The sequence below is a fragment of the Balaenoptera acutorostrata genome, chromosome 5, assembly GCF_949987535.1.
Source record: "Balaenoptera acutorostrata chromosome 5, mBalAcu1.1, whole genome shotgun sequence".
Classification (NCBI taxonomy): Eukaryota; Metazoa; Chordata; class Mammalia; order Artiodactyla; family Balaenopteridae; genus Balaenoptera; species Balaenoptera acutorostrata.
The window spans coordinates 35,112,275-35,131,730 of record NC_080068.1 but is presented as its reverse complement, the minus strand read 5'-3'; the positions used below and the strand labels follow the sequence as shown (position 1 = coordinate 35,131,730).

The window sequence follows — 19,456 nt, the reverse complement described above, 5'->3', positions numbered from 1 at the left end:
ATAAATTATACTCACATTTTCTAAATTTTGCAATTTCCTCTTAGAATAGTATAGGCCACATTTAAAAGTCCTAATTTGGAAACAGATGTCTTAGCATAGCAAGAATCATATGAGATTTGAACTCTGAAGCTATTGCAGAGTGAGTCCCAACCCTGATTCAGGGATGTAAAAGGACCAACACTGTTATTTTCAGAAACATAATAAAATTCTTAATATTTTTCTAAAGGAAAATTTTATTTTCATTGGGAAAAAATATGTATGTCCAGTAGCCCTTTTAGGAGGAGGTAAGAAAGCGTCCTACACTTTATTTACTCAGAATTTAAAAAGGAAAACTTTTGTGCTGTATTTTACCAAGTCTAAGATGCGTTTTTGTTTTTGTTTTTTGGCATATGAATATCTCTGGAATCAGGATATGTCTTATAATATAGGGATCATCTTTGATTTAATAAAATATGGTGGTTATTCTAATGTACCATCCAAACCCAGATTTTGGCTGCAACAGATTTAAGCTGTTCAGAATTACAATAGTCTCCCCTTACCCACAGTTTCAGTTACCCTAGGTCAACAGAAATCTGAAAATATTAAATGGAAAATTCCAGAAATAAACAATTCATACGTTTTAAACTGTGTGCTGTTCTGAGCAGAGTAATGAAATCTGAAATCTCACGCCTCGGGACGTGAATCATCCCTTTGTCCAGCGTATCCTGCCCGTTAGTCACTTAGTAGCCACCTTGGTTATGGGGTTATTGTCACAGTACCACAGTGCTTGTTCTCAAGTGAGCCTTATTTTACGTAGTAATGGCCCCAAAGCGCAGAAGTAGTGATGATGGCAACTTAGATATGCCAAAGAGAGGCTGTACAGAGCTTCCTTTAAGTGAAAAGGTGAAAGTTCTCAATAAGGAAAGAAAAAACTCGTATGCCAAGGTTGCTAAGATCTACAGTAAGAACGAATCTTCCATCCATGAAATTGTGAAGAAGGAAAAAGAAATTCTTGCTAGTTTTGCTGTTGCACCTTAAACTGCAAAAGTTAGAGCCACAGTGCATGATAAGTGCTTTGTTACAATGGAAAAGACATTAAATTTGTACAAGATATTTTGAGAGAGAGACCACATTCACATAACTTTTATTATAATACATTGTTATTGATGAAATAAAAATTCATATTCTAAGGCAAATCAAGGAAAATGTAAACATAAAAATTTTTCTCTGCCCTTTGGCCTCCTCTTTCCCCTCTACTGTGCATTGCGTATCTGCCTTATGCATCGACCAAACCTCCCCATCAGCAGAAATACCTGCTCAACCATAAAGAGCAACATTCCCCTGGCATCAACAAGATAACTCCTTAGGAGATAACCTTCCTTCTTAATCTTGTAAGGGGCCACCATGACCTATGACCCACTATTCGCTTTGTACGGGTAGATCTGGACTGTGTAAACTGTCAATAATACGTCATTTAATGCACAGTCCTCTGTCTCAAAAATTTATACAACTGTGCTTTGACCTCTAATGGGCGGAACAGTTCTCAGAGCTTTCTGAGAGGCTGTTCCCGGGTTATAATCCTCAATTTGGCTCGAATAAAATTTTCCATCTTTCTTAGATCAGCTGATCCATTTTTGTTCGCTGACATTATAGTTGGTCTATTTTATTATTCCTTATTGTTGTTAATCTCTTACTGTGCCTAACTGATAAATTAAACTTTATCATAGTTGCATATGTATAGGAAAAAACACAGTACAGATCTTCTTTGACTTATGTCCAGATAAACCCACCATAAATTGAAAATACTGAAAAATGCATTTAACACACCTAACCTACCGAACATCACAGCTTAGCCCAGCCTACTTTAAATGTGTTCAGAACCTTTACATTAGCCTACAGTTAGGCAAAATCATCTAACACAAAGCCTATTTTATAATAAAGTGTTGAACATCTCACGTAATTAATGGGACACTGTACTGAAAGTGGAAAACAGAATGTCTGTCAGTGTATCGATTGTTTGCCCTTGTGATCGCATGGCTGATGGGAGCTGCTGCACCACCGTTACCCAGCATCACAAGAGGGGTTGTACCGCAAATGGCTAGCCGGGAAAGATCAAAACTCAAAATTCCAAGAACGGCTTCTACTGTATGCCTATTGCTCTCACACCATCATAAAGGAGAAAAATCTTAAGCTGAACCATCATGGGACCACCTGTATATATAGGGTTTGGTACTATCCACGGTTTCAGGCATCCTCTGGGGGTCTTGGAACGTATCCCCCGCAGATAAGGGAGAACTACTGTAATAATTTGGAAGGGTTTTATCAGACTAAAATTTAGACAGAATCTTTTTTCAGGGGGTGGGTATTGTTAAATACAGAAGCCATTTCTTTGGAAGTAAATATCCAGGATACATGGAAGAAAGATAAACTTAAAAGTCCGCAATTTTCCCCATTTGTTTTTTGGAAAAGGGAGACGAGCTAAATAGGAATGTTGTTATAAGGCTCTTTCTTTCCAAAAGTATGTGATTCACTGTGAACAAAAAAGAATCAGGTTTCAGATTAAATTCCTGATCTCCGGGCCTGCTTCTAAGTTTATAAGAGGCAGCAAGTCTGTTAACCAAAGTTAATGGGACTTCCTGGCTAGAAGGTTAAATTTTTACAAGAGTATGGTTGCCTTCTTTTGAAGACTAATCTTAAACAATCACATTATTTACTGTCCTAGGGGTTTATTTCGTGTTAACACAATCACCTGCCAGTTATAAACTAAACTCCCAAGCTAAAAGGACAGGCTCCTTATTGGAATCCTACCCACGGATTACAGTTCAAGTTCAGTGTAAAGGGAGGGGAGAGGAGAGGGGAAAGAAAGGGTGATAATAAAACCTGTCAAACTTAACATCCTTTAAGAGGAAAGCTTTTACCAAAGAGAGGAATCTAAATTTAAGACAGAAAATATGTGCTTATTATAATTCATAAATTAAAAAGTAGGAGCATGTGCACTGATCTGGCTATATATGTATATCCGAAGAGCTTTCTCTGCACTCACTTCTATCCAGAACGGGGGAAAAACTTTTTATATTTTTTCATTAAATTACCACCTCCTGCTACATTTAACCCTTGACGGCAGCACCCTCCCAGCCTCCACACCCAAGCCCCACCCTCATCCTCTTCACCCCTCAACCCTCTGGGACTCTGTATCCTCAGCCTAGATCCATAGCTATTCTTGCTGGAAAAGTGGTGGAGAAATTACTGTTATTGTTCCTATTTGACACATACAGAAACTCAGCCTCAGAGATGTCATTTTATACCTTCCCCAAAGCAATACTGAACTGAAATGCCCCAGGGTCTCTCTGGTTCCTGTTCACTCTAGTTCCTGGGACTTTCAATATTGCTGTGGATATAGGAAAACAGAGAAGTAGGGAAGGTTCCCCACCAGCCCAGTATCTACATTGGGATGCTTCTCTGGGAATGGGGGCAGATCTGCAGAGAGCCATCCACGGGGCCTGGCCGAGGCCCCTGGTGACCCCAGAGTTGTATCTGTGGGACAAAGGCCAGGACTCACATTCTCACCAGCTGAGACGGCTGCCGGGCGTGGAGCTCAGGCAGGGAGTAGAGCTCAGGCAGGGAGTGGAGCTCAGGCCGAGGGGAGCACAGGGGCCACGCCTGGGGCAGCAGCTGTGTCACCAGCGAGGAAACTGGTCACTAATTTAAGGGAATCCAGCAATACTCCTAAGGGAAAACCTGGGCGGGCCATCGCTGAGCAGTGTAAGGGGGAAGACAAAGCCCAGCGCCTCCTCCAAACCACAGGAAAATGAGACAGTTGATAACACTGCAGGGACAGTGCCCTTCTCTCCGGGCATCCTCAGCTCTGCCCAGTGCACGGGCAGTCTGCTCTCAGAGGGCATCACACTCAGCCTTCTAAAGCAGTGTTATTACACAGTCCTTTAAAGAGGGTTATCACTACATGTGTAAATTAGCTTATCTTACTTCCCAAAGGCTTGCCGGCAGTTCAGACGCCCAAGCGAGAGCGGCTAGAGGTGCTTTTGAGTCACTCCCAGGAGCGCACGCCTCGAGGACTGCACAGGCGGAGACAAACAACCCTGGGAACAGGGGTGAACTGACCTGGCCCCTCCCTCCCCACCAGTTCAATCAATCCGTATCTACTCTTCTGGACACCGCAGGCCTGCTGAGGCGGGTGTACTCAGCATGTACAGAGCTCATGACCTGTCCCATTAAAGGCCCACCCAAGAGTTACACCATCCCTGGTGAACAGGGGAGCAAAGACGTCAGGCGATGTGCTCAGCTCATCCACCCTAAAGACGTCCCACCCGCTCTCCTAACAGTCTCCCCACAGGCTGCCAGGCGGTGGGGCTGCTCAGATCCCTCTGAGGCGCGGAAACAGCAGTGCTGCGTGCTCAGGGAAGCATATGAATGGCTACACCCCCAGCCCCACCTGTTCAAACCTCCAAATAAGCTCTCCTCCTTTTCTTCTTCTGCAATTCTTGCACTCTCATCCATCCACCACAAGATCTGCCTCCCATATTCGTTAAAGGAAGAAGGAACTTTTCTTTTTTAGTTGTGGTAAAACACACATAACAGTTACCATCTTAACAGTTTTTAAGTGTACAGTTCAGCGGCAATAGGTACATTCACACTGTTGTGGAATCATCACCACCATCCGCCTCCAGAACCCTTCATCTTGCAAAACTGAAACGCTGTCCCCATTAAACACTAACTCCCCACGTCCCCTCCCCACCCCCTGGCAGCCACCATTCTACTTTCTGTCTCAGTGAATCTGACTACTCTGGGTACTTCATATAAGTGAAATCATACAGTATTTGTCCTTTGGTGACTGGTTTATTTCATTTAGCGTAATATCCTTAAGGTGGAAGAAGAAATTCTTAAATCACTTTAGCTTCCATTTGTCAAAGGAGGCTTCCTTACCTACTTAAGTAACACTAAATAGTAGTTATTTCAATCCTATGTCAAACCTGAAAAGCAATTATTTAAAAAATCGTCCTGTATCCACTAATATAGACTTAGCTTTTGGGTTTTGATGGTTTTTCATTCTTTTTTTATTTTTGGTTGGCTATTCATTGGGAAATGTCCCTCCCCCAGCTCTGAGGAAAAAAATGATAGTCCAGTTGAAGCTTTTTTTCCCCTTTCAAATACTCTATCTAGTTCTATAGTTCTCAACTGAGCATGTCTCAGAATTCTAGAACATTCTGGGACCATAACAAAAGTTGACAAAGAATGACTGATACCTGAATTACTGTGTGGGAGAATAACATTCCTTTTCATAAACTTAGAAAAACCAATCTTCCTTCCTTCCTCTCTCTTTCCTGTCCTCTCTTTTTCTAATAAGCAATTTTAATTATTTCTTATGTGGTATAATTAACTAACACTAATTGTAATATTACCACAGACACCATAGTGAATGACCTCAAGTGTTTCAATGTTTGCATTTTCTTTTTCATTTTTAAATTTCAATTTTATGGAGGTATAATTGACAAATAAAACTAAGATATTTAAGGTGCACATCATGGTGATTTGATATATGTATACACTATATACTTGTATACATTCCCTCCATCACCTCACATATTTATTTACTTATTTATTTACTTTTTGGTGAGAACAATTAAGTTCTACTCTTTTAGCAAATTTCAATTACAGAATACAGCGTTATCAACTATAGTTGCCAGGTTTCACATTATGTCCTTAGACCCTATTCATATTATTGTGTTTTCTCTGTGAACCCCTATTTTGACTTATCATACTGATACCTTATAAGATAGCCCCTTTGCTCCCTTGGTTCAGTTCTGTCAGTTCAGTTTACTTTCTTTGGAGGATACCAAATGGCTAGGGCTGTCCTTGCCTTGAGAGCATTTCAGATTCTGTAGGGAGACAAGGGTAGCCCCAACTAACCAGCTCCGAGGGGCTGAAGAGCAGCGCTAGCAGATGGATGGGGGCTTCTCAAACGTGAGATCACCAAACTCGGAAAAGAAGGTGGAGTTTGAGTTGAACCTCTTTATTATTATCCCCAGTAATACCCTTTGTTATTTCTAATTACTTTACTAAAGTTTATTATTGTAACATCTGTAGCTTCAAGTTAATTTTCGTCTAGCGAAGATACAAAGATAGTATTTCAAAACCTTTTCCCCCCTTTACTATGTTTTAATTTACTATTTTAGATGTTGTTCTCCCTAAATTCAGCCATTCCCAAACCCAGCTCTTCCCTGTCTCCCAGTAACTTCTTCCTTCGTAGTATAATGGAACTTATTTGTAGTGCTTTATAAGCCCTTTAAAGCCGGAGCCAACCGCATAATGGCAGGCCATTTCTGTAGGAGGTTATTACATTTCAAGGGAACATAATCTGATCCGTGGCATGTTTGAGCCTTCAGAATTATGAGCTGTGTGGCAGCAGATGGGAAGGCCACATTTCCAGGCTCAGGATGGGTCCCTCGGCCAAACATGCTATGTATGTATTCTCCAGTCCACACAGTTTCAACCCTGGACTCCACTTTCTACAGAGGAAATTGGAAGATTTATTACTGGTCCATGTTAGACTATCATTCTGCTGCGTTGTAACTTCTTTAAAGAAAATCTAATGAGGGAAGAAAACAGCATGTACTATATTCTTTTACCAAAAAAAATAAAAGTATATGTAATACTTCTAGCCATGTTGGAGATAGCATGAAAAATGGAAACTAATTCTGGGTAACCCTCTGTGATGTGACAGTATTATCCAATCTGCCCTTAAATCCATCCACCTACACTACTTATCCTACCTGAGTACCGAGAAGTTGAAGAGTTAGATTATCTTATCTATTAAATCATGGCGATTTAATTTTTCTTTCTAGACTGCTATCTTGCAGATTAGAACCTACATGTGTTAAAGTAAAGATATCTGCACACCCATCATTCATAGCAGCATTATTCACAAAAGCCAAAAGGTGGAAGCAACCCAAGTGTCCATCAACAAATGACTGGATAAACAGAATGTGGTATATACATACAATGGAATATTATTCAGCCTTAAAATTCTGGTGCATGCTACAACATGGATGAACCTTGAGGACATTATGCTGAGTAAAACAGTCCAGTCACAAAAAGACAAATACTGGGACTTCCCTGACAGTCTAGTGGTTAAGACTCCGCTCTTCCAATGCAGGGCGTGTGGGTTCGATCCCTGGTTAGGGAGCTAAGATCCCACATGCCACGTGGCCAAAAAAAAAAAAAAAAAAAACTCTTCTGAAACTCTTAAATGGTTCCTTTAAAAAAAAAAAAAAAAAGACAGATACTGTGTGAGGTACCTAGAGTACTCAGGTTCATAGAGACAGAAAGTAGAAGGGTGGCTTCCAGGGGCTGGGGGGAGGGGGGGAATGGGGAACAGCGTTTCAGTTTTGCGAGATGCAAAGGATTCCGTGGATGGATAGTGATGGCAGCCTTCCAACAATGTGGATGTTTCTGTGCCACTGAACTGTATGCTTACAAATTGTTAAGAGGGTGAATGTTATGTTATGTATATTTTACCACCATTTAAAAAATAATTGTTCAGTTTCAGGTTTTTTCTTTTTTTTAAGTTAAAGAAAAACAAACAAACAAAAAAGAGTAAAGAAATGTATCTAGGGGGGAGAGAGGCAAAAAGAAAGATTCTTTTTACCTGAATTTTAGATCTGGCCTAAGAAATGGACGTCTCTGCTTCTGCCATAGGTGGGAAAAGATGCCACACACCCTGCCACTTCCCTCCATCAGTGGGTCTTAAGCCCTCTTGAAGTCACTAACATAAAGCAGCAAGTTCCACACAGCCCCCTGAACTATCACTGGCCAAATAAATGTCCCCAGTTTATAAAGGACACTGCCCATTCTAACCTGGTCAGCTGCCTCCCCAGGAGCGTGATCAGCCAGACCCCCTTCTGTGTGTGACAGGGGCTCTCCTGAGACATGAGCTCCATCTCCACGCACCCATCCACTCTTTCCTTTAAAATGCTTCAAGGCCAGTAAGTAGAGCTAGGAAACAATGGTGAGCATGACCTACTGTCCAGCAAGGAGTCTCTGCTGGAAGCTGGGGCAGAGGCCAGTGTACTAAGGAAATGACTTCTTGCTCCTTCTGATACTGAAAGGATGCACTGAGAAATAAAAGGCCTTTGCATAAAGGAAAGAGCAGGGAAAGCCAGGTTCAGCACAGGAGGGCACTAAGGATGTCCTGAAGACTTCCTCTCAAATCATCTCACAGCTTACACCTAATTCTAGTCCTAGGGTTCTCCACATTTTATAATAAATAGACTCTTGGCTATTTCAACAGGGGACCATACTGCCAGCTTCAAGGGCCCCCAAGTGAATTCCTGAGCCAGACAGAGAAAAGAGGTCAATACTGTCAGCTCAAGAATTCAGTAATGCAGAGAGCTGCTACTTCATTCCAGAGCCCTGCCTGCCCACTCTCTTATCTAGTCAGCTCTATCTTTGACCTATTTTCTCTGCTCCTTTACAACAGATTAAAAAATGATGCATTTCTGTTGCCCTTTTTTTTGGTGGGGGGGACAGCATTCTTTTCTTTGAACCCCGGTTTCCTATTATTTCTTCTAGCAAATAGAGGTTTCTTAATTTACTTTCATGTTTCTAACCAGAGAGTACTTACAAATGTAATTTTTGACTCAGTTTCTGTGATGTTCGGTGACCTGAAGCTCTGAAGCCATGCTTTCACTTACCTTCTTATAACTTGCTAGCTTTTTTTTTTTTTTTTAAAGATTTTTTTCGATGTGGACAATTTTTAAAGTCTTTATTGAATTTGTTACAATATTGCTTCTGGTTTTTTTTGTTTTGGTTTTTTGGCCACGAGGCACATGGGATCTTAGCTCCCCGACCAGGGATCGAACCCGCACTCCCTGCATTGGAAGGCGAAGTCTTAACCACTGGACCGCTAGGCAAGTCCTAACTTGCTAGCTTTATATTTTCCTCAAAGTAACACAGTTCCTGTTCACTGGAAATGTGCTTTGTAGAAAGTCTATCTGAAATAGCTTTATGGTTTGGCTCTCTGGAATCTGTTCCACAATGGCCAACACTAAATTCAGAGATTCGAAGAACGAAGGCCACCTCACAACACTTGTGGAAAGAAAGCTGGAGGGAAAAATAAAGATAAAAGTCTAAGGATGTACACTATTTAATGATGTTATTTAATAAAAGGCACTTTGTCTCAGAAACCCCCAGTTAATCTCAGGTAACTGAGTTCAGGAGCTCAGGTTTTTGTTTCAATGGCGACTCATAATACTGGGCTTCAGCAGAACTGCTCCACCAGGGGAAACCAGGCAGATGTGCTGGAGGCAAGGCACTGCCGGGAGGCCAGGAGCGAGGCCTCCAGATAGCATGTTCCCTGCATGAGGTCACCATCCTCTGGGATGTCTGCCAGGATACGGCTTGCATGCCTCTCACACTTTTTTGCTACTCAGCTCAAGCTCATCATTTCCAAAGCACGTTCACTTGCATTATCTTATTTCTCAGTGATTCTAGCAGGTTTGGAATGTACACACGTCCCCAGACTCAAAACAGTGCGGTGTGGGGAGAGCCATCCCTCCGTGGACCATTCTTACCTCTTCTCTGCCCTCCCTGAAGGACGAATTTAAAGGCCCTCCTCTCCCAGAAGGGGAAGCGATGGTGGTGTTTTCTTGCTGCCCAAACAGCTCCTCGATGCTCTTTGTATCAATTTGGTAGTGATGCTGCTGCCTGGCTGCCAAGGTCCAGATGTTGGTTTTGCCACGAACTTGCTCCTCTGGAATGGTTTTCCAGAAAAAGCTTCTGATCCGCTTTTTCTTACCGAGGTGGCTGTAGCCGTTCAGGTGAGAGGTTGGGGGTAGTCCTGGGGCGGGAGGGGGGACCAGAGGCCCCCCAGGCAGTGGAGGGGGAGGGGGAGGGGGAGGAGAGGGAGGAAACCCTTCCCCTGAGTATGGGCATGGTGGAGGTGGAGGGGGCGGAGGAGGAGGTGGCGGTGGCGGCGTCTGCCCAATCATGAATCCAGCTGTCGTGGCAATATTCCCATTTCCTTTATCACTGACCAAGGAGACACAATTCATAACATGCATAGTACTGTTGCCTTCTAAGGAGATAATTTCTTGACCTTGGGGAAGCAGACACCGACATCAAATTTGTGTCATACTTTTCCTCCCGCTAGTCTGCCGCCAGAGCAAAGGCAACTGCGTTGTGTGTCATCTTCCAGACCTGCAAAGATAAAACAACTTTAAAATCAGTGCAGGAAAACACTGCTATACTAGCGACTCCCTTCCGAGGCCAGCGCCAGTCCTCCCAGAGTAGTTGGATATTAAAATCAATGAGGGGCCACACATCCAAAGGAGAACTAAAAGGGACTAATACTTTTCTAAATGTGAACCAAATTTTGCTACCTGGAAATGCTGCCAAAGCAGCAGCAATAAATCCAACTTGGAAACCTTCCATTCATCAATAAAACACATATTTACCAAGAACCTGCAATAGGTTCAGCAAGTATTGCTCACTTTCTGAACAAGCTACTTGTTCATTAACTGGCTCGTTTTCTTTGGGCAGCGGATCCCCAACCCCTGGGGAAATGACCCAAATGGCTGCAGCCCTAGTGACTCTGCCTTTTTCCAGTACGGACATGTCCCCTACCCATCAGTGGGTCAAAGGGCATCCTCCACCTTGCACATAATAGGCAGGGCACTCGGGGATGATAAAATAATGGCCAAACTCCTTCCCCCGGAGTCAGTGCCATCGTCTTCTCCCTACACTTGGTGATGCTGCTCCCCCGCAAACAGAGAAAAGAACAGCGGACATGAAGATGAAAGGTTCCAGCTCTAAATCAAGCTTTACTGCTTGCAATTTTAGAAAAGGCATTTTTGCCTCACTAGATTTGGAGTTTCTCATTTGTAAAATTAGGAGGTTGGCACTGACCTCCATCGTCACTTGCGATGCGATCGTTTTGGGTTCTGGTTAAGCTCTCTGGAGCTTAACTCTCTGGAAACCACCAGAACTTCTCAGTGGCTCTTCTGCTTCTTCTGTGACGCTATCAGCAGAGGAGACACACGCACCCAAGGGGATGCTGCCCGAATCACACCTGCCACACGGCTACCCCTTAGCCACTCGGTCACTGACTTATCTTGGTGGCTCGTGTTTTTATTGACCTTTAAATGTTCGTATTTGTTCATTTGTTGGGGACCTGATGTGAAAACAGGGGTCAAAATAACTACAGTTCTTCAGATGTGAGGACAGGTAAGTGGAGATGTAGAACACGGGGCCCCGTGTAGGCTTGCGGAATGAGCACCCCAACTATTCGGGTGTGTGAAAAGGGGGCTCTTTCGTCTAGGTCGTAAAGGGTCATGTGGACTTCTGGACTTCTGAGAGGAATTATCCTTCTACAGCACTACTGTTCAAAGCTCACAGTTACACATCTTCATCAAACAATGCAGAATTCTACAGGAGTAAATGGTCTGATATCACTAATTCAAATATTATTAAATCTTTTACACAGAATCATACATAAAAGGCAGGACTGCCTCGGGAGTAAGAGGGGAGACTCCAAAAACAGACCGCTTTTCCTCAGATCCCAGTTCTGCTACTTCTTTAGGTGTGCAACCTGGGGTGAGGTAGGTTATCTAACCTATGTTGCAGCATCCTCCTCTATACTATAAGCATATACCATTCCATTGGTTTGTATGAGAATAAATGAGCTCTTACGTGTACACCCTTACCAAGATTGTACATAGTTAGCCATTATTAACAACTGGTGTCACAGGTACATACGATTTCTCTTTATTTTCACAGGCACTACATTTGCTTTAAAATATGTATTGTGTTTATAAGTAAAACGCTAGGTTACCCTTGGCTACTAGAAACATACCTTTAATATTTCCATCCTCTGCTTTCTAAGTTACTAGGTTTGTGAGCTCTGTCCCTTTTCAATACTCAGTGATTGTATATTAAGTTATCTCTACATTACAAGAACAAATGTTTTTATGAAACATTTAAATATTTAAGTTCTGAGAATTATGTATGGGCAGAAAATAGCATTTCCAACTATTTGCTGGATAATTTTTTTTTTTTAGCATTTTAACCACTTTTAAGTGTACATCAGTGGCATTAAGTACATTCACAGTGTTGTGCAGTGTCATCATGGGATAATTTTTTAGAAAGTAAAACTGAAAATATTTATCCAAGCCAACTTACAGCTCACTTGAGATGCAACTAGCTTTTAAAAGGAGTTTTCGTAATTATCATTAGGGGCATAACTAGGCTGTTTTCATAGTTGGCATCCCTAAAGCAAATGACTCACTGTCAATTACAGTTTATAGTTATATCTGAACTCTTCTTTTCTCAAGACTGTACAGGTAATCTTGGCAGTTTATCCTTACATATTTTAAAATACTTCTGTACATGAAATATCTCATGTACAGAAGAATTGCTAATCCTCCAATTCACCTCCAATTCCAGATATGCTGACTTGTTTATAGATTATCCCTGTTAAGAATGGTGATAAGCTAAAAAAGTCTCCATCCTAGAAAGCAATAACTCATTCAGTGCTGCGTTAGTATATGCACAGCTGTGCCATTAAACCTCACAGAGCAAATGCAGAGATACTAATGAAGAGTGAAAAAGACTATGCCCTCGGAGGTCGTGCAACACCGTCTTCTAATACCAAAGCCCCAAAGCATGTGAGTCCTTTTGAGTATAGTCTGTTTTGCAGAGGAAGTACCAGATTAAAGCTTGTCAAAGTAAAAAGCGACAGGCGTTAGCTATGCATCAGCAGGATTCTAACCACTGTCCCCTCTTGAGAAAGAATGTTATTTTAGAAAGTTAAAGGAACAAAAGAAAATTTACAACATTGTTCCTGGTATGTTGTCTGGCTAATTTTTTCCCAGGGTAACATACAAGGATCCTAGGCCCCCAACAGCTTCTAATGAATGAGTTCTCCAGCAATGATTAGCTAAGATGCTAATGCTTTTACTACAAGCCTCAATAGGGCTTTGATAGGGTTTCCCCCTTGGGCCAGGATTTCCAATGTCAAAGAGATGGCAGGAAAAAGAGAGTGCAGACACACATTCTAACCCTTTCCACAGTCTCACGAGATATTAAAACAGAGGATACACAAAGAATATTCAATTTACTATGGTACTGTCCGCAGTAACGATGCAAACGCATACTCTCCAAATATGCTAGGAGAACATAGGTGATGCAGCAGCCCCAAAGATGGCTGTTTCACACAGCAGGCAGTTGCCGGCAAGGACAATGGAATTAGCCTTAGGCTCTATCTGGAAAATGTCAAGTGTCCCATCAATCTCCCCAGGGCAAACAGAGACAGGCTTGTATTTAACATCTCACCTACAGGTTGGGGACCTCAGCAGCAGGGGGGATGGCTGCTAAGGTTGACAAATGCCCAGCCCTGAGTAAATTGTACAGCTGTCACAGTAAGTCTCTGAAGATGATAACTTCTCTTTGAGTCCCCTGGGCGCTAATCATGACCCACTGGGGGTAAGTCCCAGTGAAGGCCCCTCCTGCGGAGGCCACTGGTTCAGCTGAGCATCTCCCATCTGTGTGGATTTTTAATAAGGGGATGCTGCGACCATGTACCTAGCCTTTAGCTGATCAGCAAGCAAAAAGTCTTAGAATGAGAAGGAGAATAAGGGTCTTCAAAGAAGCCCTGTGGCCCCTCCTAAACTCTCTTGCCTAAAGAGCCAGGATTACTTTGCTCTTGGTGTCAGAAACATCGTTGAAGCTCTGTTCTCTTCAAGGGAGTGGTTGGGAGGGAAGAAAAGAGCAAGTATGCTTCATTTCACAGTGTATTTAGGAGGAAAACATGTTTCTGAAAGCCCGTTTAGGGCTCAGAGCTCTCCTGAAAAACGGTTGGTGGGGCCTTGTTGCTCAGCTGGTCACTCACCCCCTAGGTCAACAATAATCAGAAGTAAACGCCACACCAGAAAAACCTTTCCCCTTGATTCCTGACATGTGTCACAGATGAGGTGGGATCAGGAAAGGCTGGCCCACACCCTTCTGATGACAAACGGGGGCAGAGCAAGCCGGGTGTGGAAGAGAGGCAGAGGAACGCACGGCCCTATTTTACTGGGGGGAGAAGAGAGGGTGGGGAAGGGACAGGCCATGTTAAAATATGGAGCTTTTGCTCTCCACCAACTCACTGGCGACAGGCTCTTCCACCACCACCTATCTTTCAAAATCTTTCTGGATTATTAAACACAGCATGTCAACCCCACAGTCGAACCAGAGCTGGCAACATCCAGCTCTTCACCTTGGCACTCTCGCCAGCAGTGGAAGAACCCAAGATGTTTCCAGTCCGCGCGTTTAATCTGCCGCCGCACAACATAAACAGTCCACAGATGCCCCCCGAGCGCAACACCCTGGGAGCAGAGGAAAAAACGCCTGCTTCTGAATGTGCATTTTCAGCTTCTCTCAGTGTCCCCAAACAAAGCAAACGGGTGCCAAAGGATGCTCTAGAGAGAGGAAAGGAAGCGCTCGAGACTCACTCCAGGAAGACAACTGTGGGTCAAGAGACGAGAGGGGGTCACAGACGGCCGAACAGCAGGCGCAGTTTCTGTGCAAACAGCTGTTCGAAAACGGACTCGTGGGGCCTGAAGACACTCGGCGTGGGGAACACCGGGGGCCCGATTTCTTTCGCAGTCTGGACGCCCAACAGTTCCCTAGGTCTCTGCAGTGGCGGGCGGTCTACCGCGTCCTTCCGCCCCCAACCCTCGGCCCGCGTCCCGCCCCAGCCACTCACCAAAGCGCCACCGGCTCGGCCGCACGAAAGGCTCGGAGGGCGCCGCGTCCGTCCGAGTCCCCGGGGAGTCCGCGGGCCGCCAGCCCCAGCGCGTCCTTATCTGGGCGGCTGCGGAAGGGGTGAGAGAGCGGGCGCCGGTGCGCGGCCCAGACAGACGCCCACACGCGCCGCGCAGGCTCTGCGGCGGGGCCGAGGCGCGCGCCGGGGAGGGGCCGCCGCCTGCCGCGCGAGGACACGCGGGTCCACGGGGCGGACGCCGGGGCACGGCGGGACCCACTACCTCCCGCGGGCACCGAGCACGCGCGCGTCCTCAGGCAGAAGCTAGTGGAGCAGCAGCCGCACTAGCTCGCCCCTCCCGGAGCCCCGCAGGGATCGCCGGCCCCGCCCCTCGCCTCGAGGGCCCCCGCCTCCCCCGCGGATCCCCGAGGCCCCGCCCCCTTCGCGGGGGCCGCCGAACCTGGCTCCTCCAAGCGGAGTGGGGGGCTCAGTAGGGAAGGTGTCACTGTGCTTGAAGCGAAAGGGGGATCTCCCAGTTTGCGGGCCCCGCCCCCTCCTCGAACCTCCGCGGCGACACCTCCCCACGTCTGGGGTCCGGGTCCCGAGCGCGGGGGGAGAGAGCCTCACGGCCGCAGTGCGGAGCAGCCAAAAGGAGCGGGGAAGAGCCGGCGAGAAAAACACAGAGGGGAGACTCCTGGTGTTTGGTCGGAGGATTAAACCGAGAGCCCGTTGTCCCCGAGCTGGGGCATCGCAGAGGCTGGAGGTGACCCGCCAGCCCACCCACTTCCTCCCTCAACTTCCACAAGCGCAGGGCTCAGCTTCTAAGCTGAACTTCGCACGGGCAGAGCGAACGTGCCAGAGCGAGTACCGCCTTGTCCTCGGTCCGTATCACCCGGACGCGGTCCTGGCCAGCCCCGCACCACAGTCAGGAGGGGCAAGTCGTGGCTCCCCCGCTGGCCAGGGACCCGGCGCGGGCGCCCCCACTTGCGCGCTCTTGGACGGGCGGGGATCAAGTGGGAGCTCAGTTTAGCCAAAAGTCCTGGCAGCTAAGCTAAATCAGCCGGCCCAGGTTTAACCCGGAGGCGGCCCGGGACGCGCGCGTCTTCCCCTCAAAGGACGGATGGCTGTCCTCTGCGGCCCAGGGAGTGCAGCCGCCAAAGTCGGGGGAGCTCAAACCTCCCCAGCCTTCCCGGTGAGGCTCGAAGGCAGCCGAGATTCAGTGCCACAGCCCTCGTTCCTGACGGATCCCCGCCCCCGGCCCTCCGGAGCCGAGGAGTCTCGGTCCCCGGGAGCACCCGAGCAGCGATCGCCCTGCCTGGGCAGCGCGACTCACTCACCCGCGGCCGGCGCTCCCAGCGCGCGCTCCTCTCTCCCGGCCGCCCGCGGTCTCACAGCGCCGTCGCCTCCTCCCGGGTCACCGCAGCCCTGGCTGCTCGGGGCCGCGAGGGGGCAGGGCGGCGCGGGGCGGGGCGCGGCCGCTGCCTCAGGTAACAATGCTGCAGACCAGGCTGCTCCCAGCGCCAGCTGCAAAGGGCAGCACGCCCTTTCCATCTCGGCCCTTCCTCCCTCCCATCCTTGAGCGCCGACATCGGCGCTGCGGCGCTCACCTTCACCTGCGCGGGACCCCGGGGGCCTGGGAGCCGCCACCCGGCAGGCGGCTGCCAGCACCTGAAGGCTGGAGCGGGGCGGCCACCGAGGAAAGTAGGGGCGGCGGCGGGGGACAGAGATGTACGGACTGTGAAGAAGAGCTAGGGGTCCTCGTGGAACCAGCAACGGGAGGCGCCAAGCTGGCTCTGAACTGGCAAGTGGCTCCACAAAGGAGCCTCTGCGGCAGCCTCCCCGACACCCTCTCCTGCGCACACGCGCGCGCACACACATGTGCACACACGCACACTCATGCACGCTCCGCTCAAACCCCGCGTGCACACAGGCCATCCTCTGCCCAACACACTCGTTTTTCCCTGAGCAGGAAGCAGCATCTGGGTGAACTGTCCCAGCCCGCGTGGCCGAGTCCCAGCCGGGCCGGAGGTTCCCAAAGGTCAGCTTCTCCCTGGGACCTGCCATCCTGCAAGTTTGTTACTTTGTTCTTTTCTTTCTTTCTTTCTTTCTTTCTTCTTCTTTTTTTTTTTAATCTCCTCAATGATGATGGTAACAGAAACCTTTCAGTTATATATAAAAGAAAAAGTCCACTCCAGGACTGATCACATGAACAGATGCTGTCTGGGAAAGGCTCCTCACAGGAGGAAACCGGGGAATGGTTTTATCGCATCTTTTTTCAAAGTGACTTATGATGTCAGGTAGTGAGAACCGAGTAATCAAAGAAAACCTATCCCCGGAGAACCGACTGATCTGAAATCAGCTGCAGGGGTGGGGAGGCGCCCTCTGCGGGGATGAAGTCATTGCTACCTTTGGCTCTGTGCTCCCAGATAACAGACCAGGGCTTATCCAGCCTCTGGAGCCTGATGACTTCCGCCTCTCCACCCTGGTCCACAGCCCCTGAACTCACAGGACAGAATTCTCAACCTCCACAGGAATAGAAAGAAAAAGAGAAGCTATTAGGGTAAAAACTGAAAACAAACAAACAAAAAACCAAAAAGCAAAATTCTGCCCACCAACAGCCCATTTTTTAGCCATGGACCGGGCTTACACTAACCATCAAGAGAAGTAGATCCAACTAAGACCACGGAAAATCTCAAGGAGTGGGAAGTGTAATAAAAGAGCCCCATGCTCGGGGAGTTAATATTAACCCCAAAGGAATACTGACTGCACAGGCAAAAGTTAAAGGACAGAATATCACAGTGAGGAGCTAATGGCATCCCCTCCTTTTCTTTTATGTCAGTCTCGCCAGATGAGGAGTCTAGAGCCACTGCACACTTCCTGCTTCTCAAGCCCCCCTCCAACCTGGGCTTCCCCACAATGTACTGAGTGTGCATTCTAAAATCAGTCACTTTTTTGAAGGGTCAAGTCCAGTGACCCGTCCCCAGCCCCTCAGCCCCTCAGCCCCTCAGCCCTTTGATGTCCTGCAGCATCCTGGCCTACAGGCCTTCCCTCTGCCTCTTTGGCCTCCTCTGTTGACCCTTCTTGCCCTTTGAGGACGGTAACCAGATTCTTCCAACTCTTTATTTCCCATTATCCCATGGGTACTGCCTTCTGACTTCAACCTGAAGGGGCCCAGATTTTGTGGAGCCTGAAGCTTGTGTAACTCATGAGGGAGCTTTTAAAAGAAAAACAATAAAAACTTATATACAAACACAACACCAGCTACGTGCTTTTGGAAGTGTCCGGGGAAAGTTAGAGCCACGAAAACTTGAGCTCCGAGGTAAACCCACTGCTGATTTCACCTCTATGTCAGGGATTCTTGAATCCACATTGTCCCTGTAATGGTTCAAGTCCAAATTCATTGTCCAGAAGTCAACTCCTCTGTCTCTCAAAACTACTACTCTTCCGGCCTGCACCCCTTACTTAAGACCTGACTTTTAAAATTCGAAATCCCAGCTTTCCCTTGGGTTCTTTTCCTCTTTTACATTTTTTATATCCAAGTATTTGCCAAATTTGTTGCTCTTTCCCCAGTAAGATCTCTTCCATCTGTACTTTACATCCACTGCCACTACATATGCCCCGATTAGAGGAAAGGGGAACTGATGTTCATTTGCTATTGGCTGTGTGTCAGGCATCACACTTGATTCTCACAGCCATCCTAGAAACCCTACCTTCTGTATTGTCTGGCTTAGACAAGTGAAACCGGACTGGTGCATCCACTGCCTCAGCCGTCTTTCTGCCTCTCCCTTCTTCTCCCGACTCTGCTGTTAGGTCAGTGCTTTTAAAAGTCTGATTTTGGGCTTCCCTGGGGGTGCAGTGGTTAAGGATCCGCCTGCCAATGCAGGGGACACGAGTTCGAGCCCTGGTCTGGGAAGATCCCACATGCCTTGGAGCAACTAAGCCTGTGTGCCGCAACTACTGAGCCTGCGTGCCACAACTACTGAAGCTCGCGCACCTGGAGCCCATGCTCCGCAACAAGAGAAGCCACTGCAGTGAGAAGCCCACACAGCACAACGAAGAGTAGCCCCCGCTCGCTGAAACTAGAGAAAGCCCGCACGCAGCAACGAAGATCCAATGCAGCAAAAAATAAATAAAATAAATTTAAAGAAAAAAGTCTGATTTCATCACACTACGCACCTGTTCAAGCCTTCTGTAGGTTACGTAGGTGCCTACGGGGAAGGCTGCCTCTGGCAGCATCCTGCCTCCATCTCCACGGTGTGAAGCGCCCCATTTCACTCAGTTTGTAGATGTATTTTTGATGCATTTGCGGGTGGAAGTGAGATCCACATCCTTTTACTCTGCCGTTTTGATTCCCTCCCATTTCACTCGAGCAGCATTGTGTGCTGCCCCTGAATGTGACGTGCTTATTTTGATTCTTCTTTTCGGTGTTGTGCATGTGAGGCAGCCAAGAAGTACTTGAATAGAGCAGAACACAGCTCCCATGTAGAGTCAAGGTCCTGATGCATTGGATCGGAGGCTGCAAATCCAGAGGACAATTTATTCTTCATTTATTAATTGTGAGCCACACCTTCATCTCACCTAAGATCGTGCTTGCGAGTATACACTACCAAATGTAAAATCGATAGCTAGTGGGAAGCAGCCGCATAGCAGAGGGAGATCAGCTTGGTGCTTTGTGTCCACCTAGAGGGGTGGGATAGGGAGGGTGGGAGGGAGACGCAAGAGGGA

General features: G+C 46.8%; 1 protein-coding gene across 2 annotated transcripts in view; it reads right to left on the bottom strand.

Moving 5' to 3' along the window:
* Positions 1-16,167, bottom strand: part of FHDC1 (FH2 domain containing 1) — a 38,460-nt gene extending 22,293 nt beyond the window's left edge. Inside the window, exons 1-2 of one of the 2 annotated variants that reach the window (XM_057547455.1) lie at positions 16,069-16,167; positions 9,567-10,191 (exon numbers count right to left, since the gene is read on the bottom strand). In XM_057547455.1, coding sequence (XP_057403438.1) covers positions 9,567-10,055 — 489 coding nt within the window. In that variant the 5' untranslated portion in view covers positions 10,056-10,191; positions 16,069-16,167. Of the gene's footprint in view, positions 1-9,566; positions 10,192-14,734; positions 15,100-16,068 lie in introns of those variants that run through there. The other variant, XM_057547454.1, reaches the window with a different exon arrangement.
* Between the last annotated feature and the right edge of the window lie 3,289 nt (positions 16,168-19,456).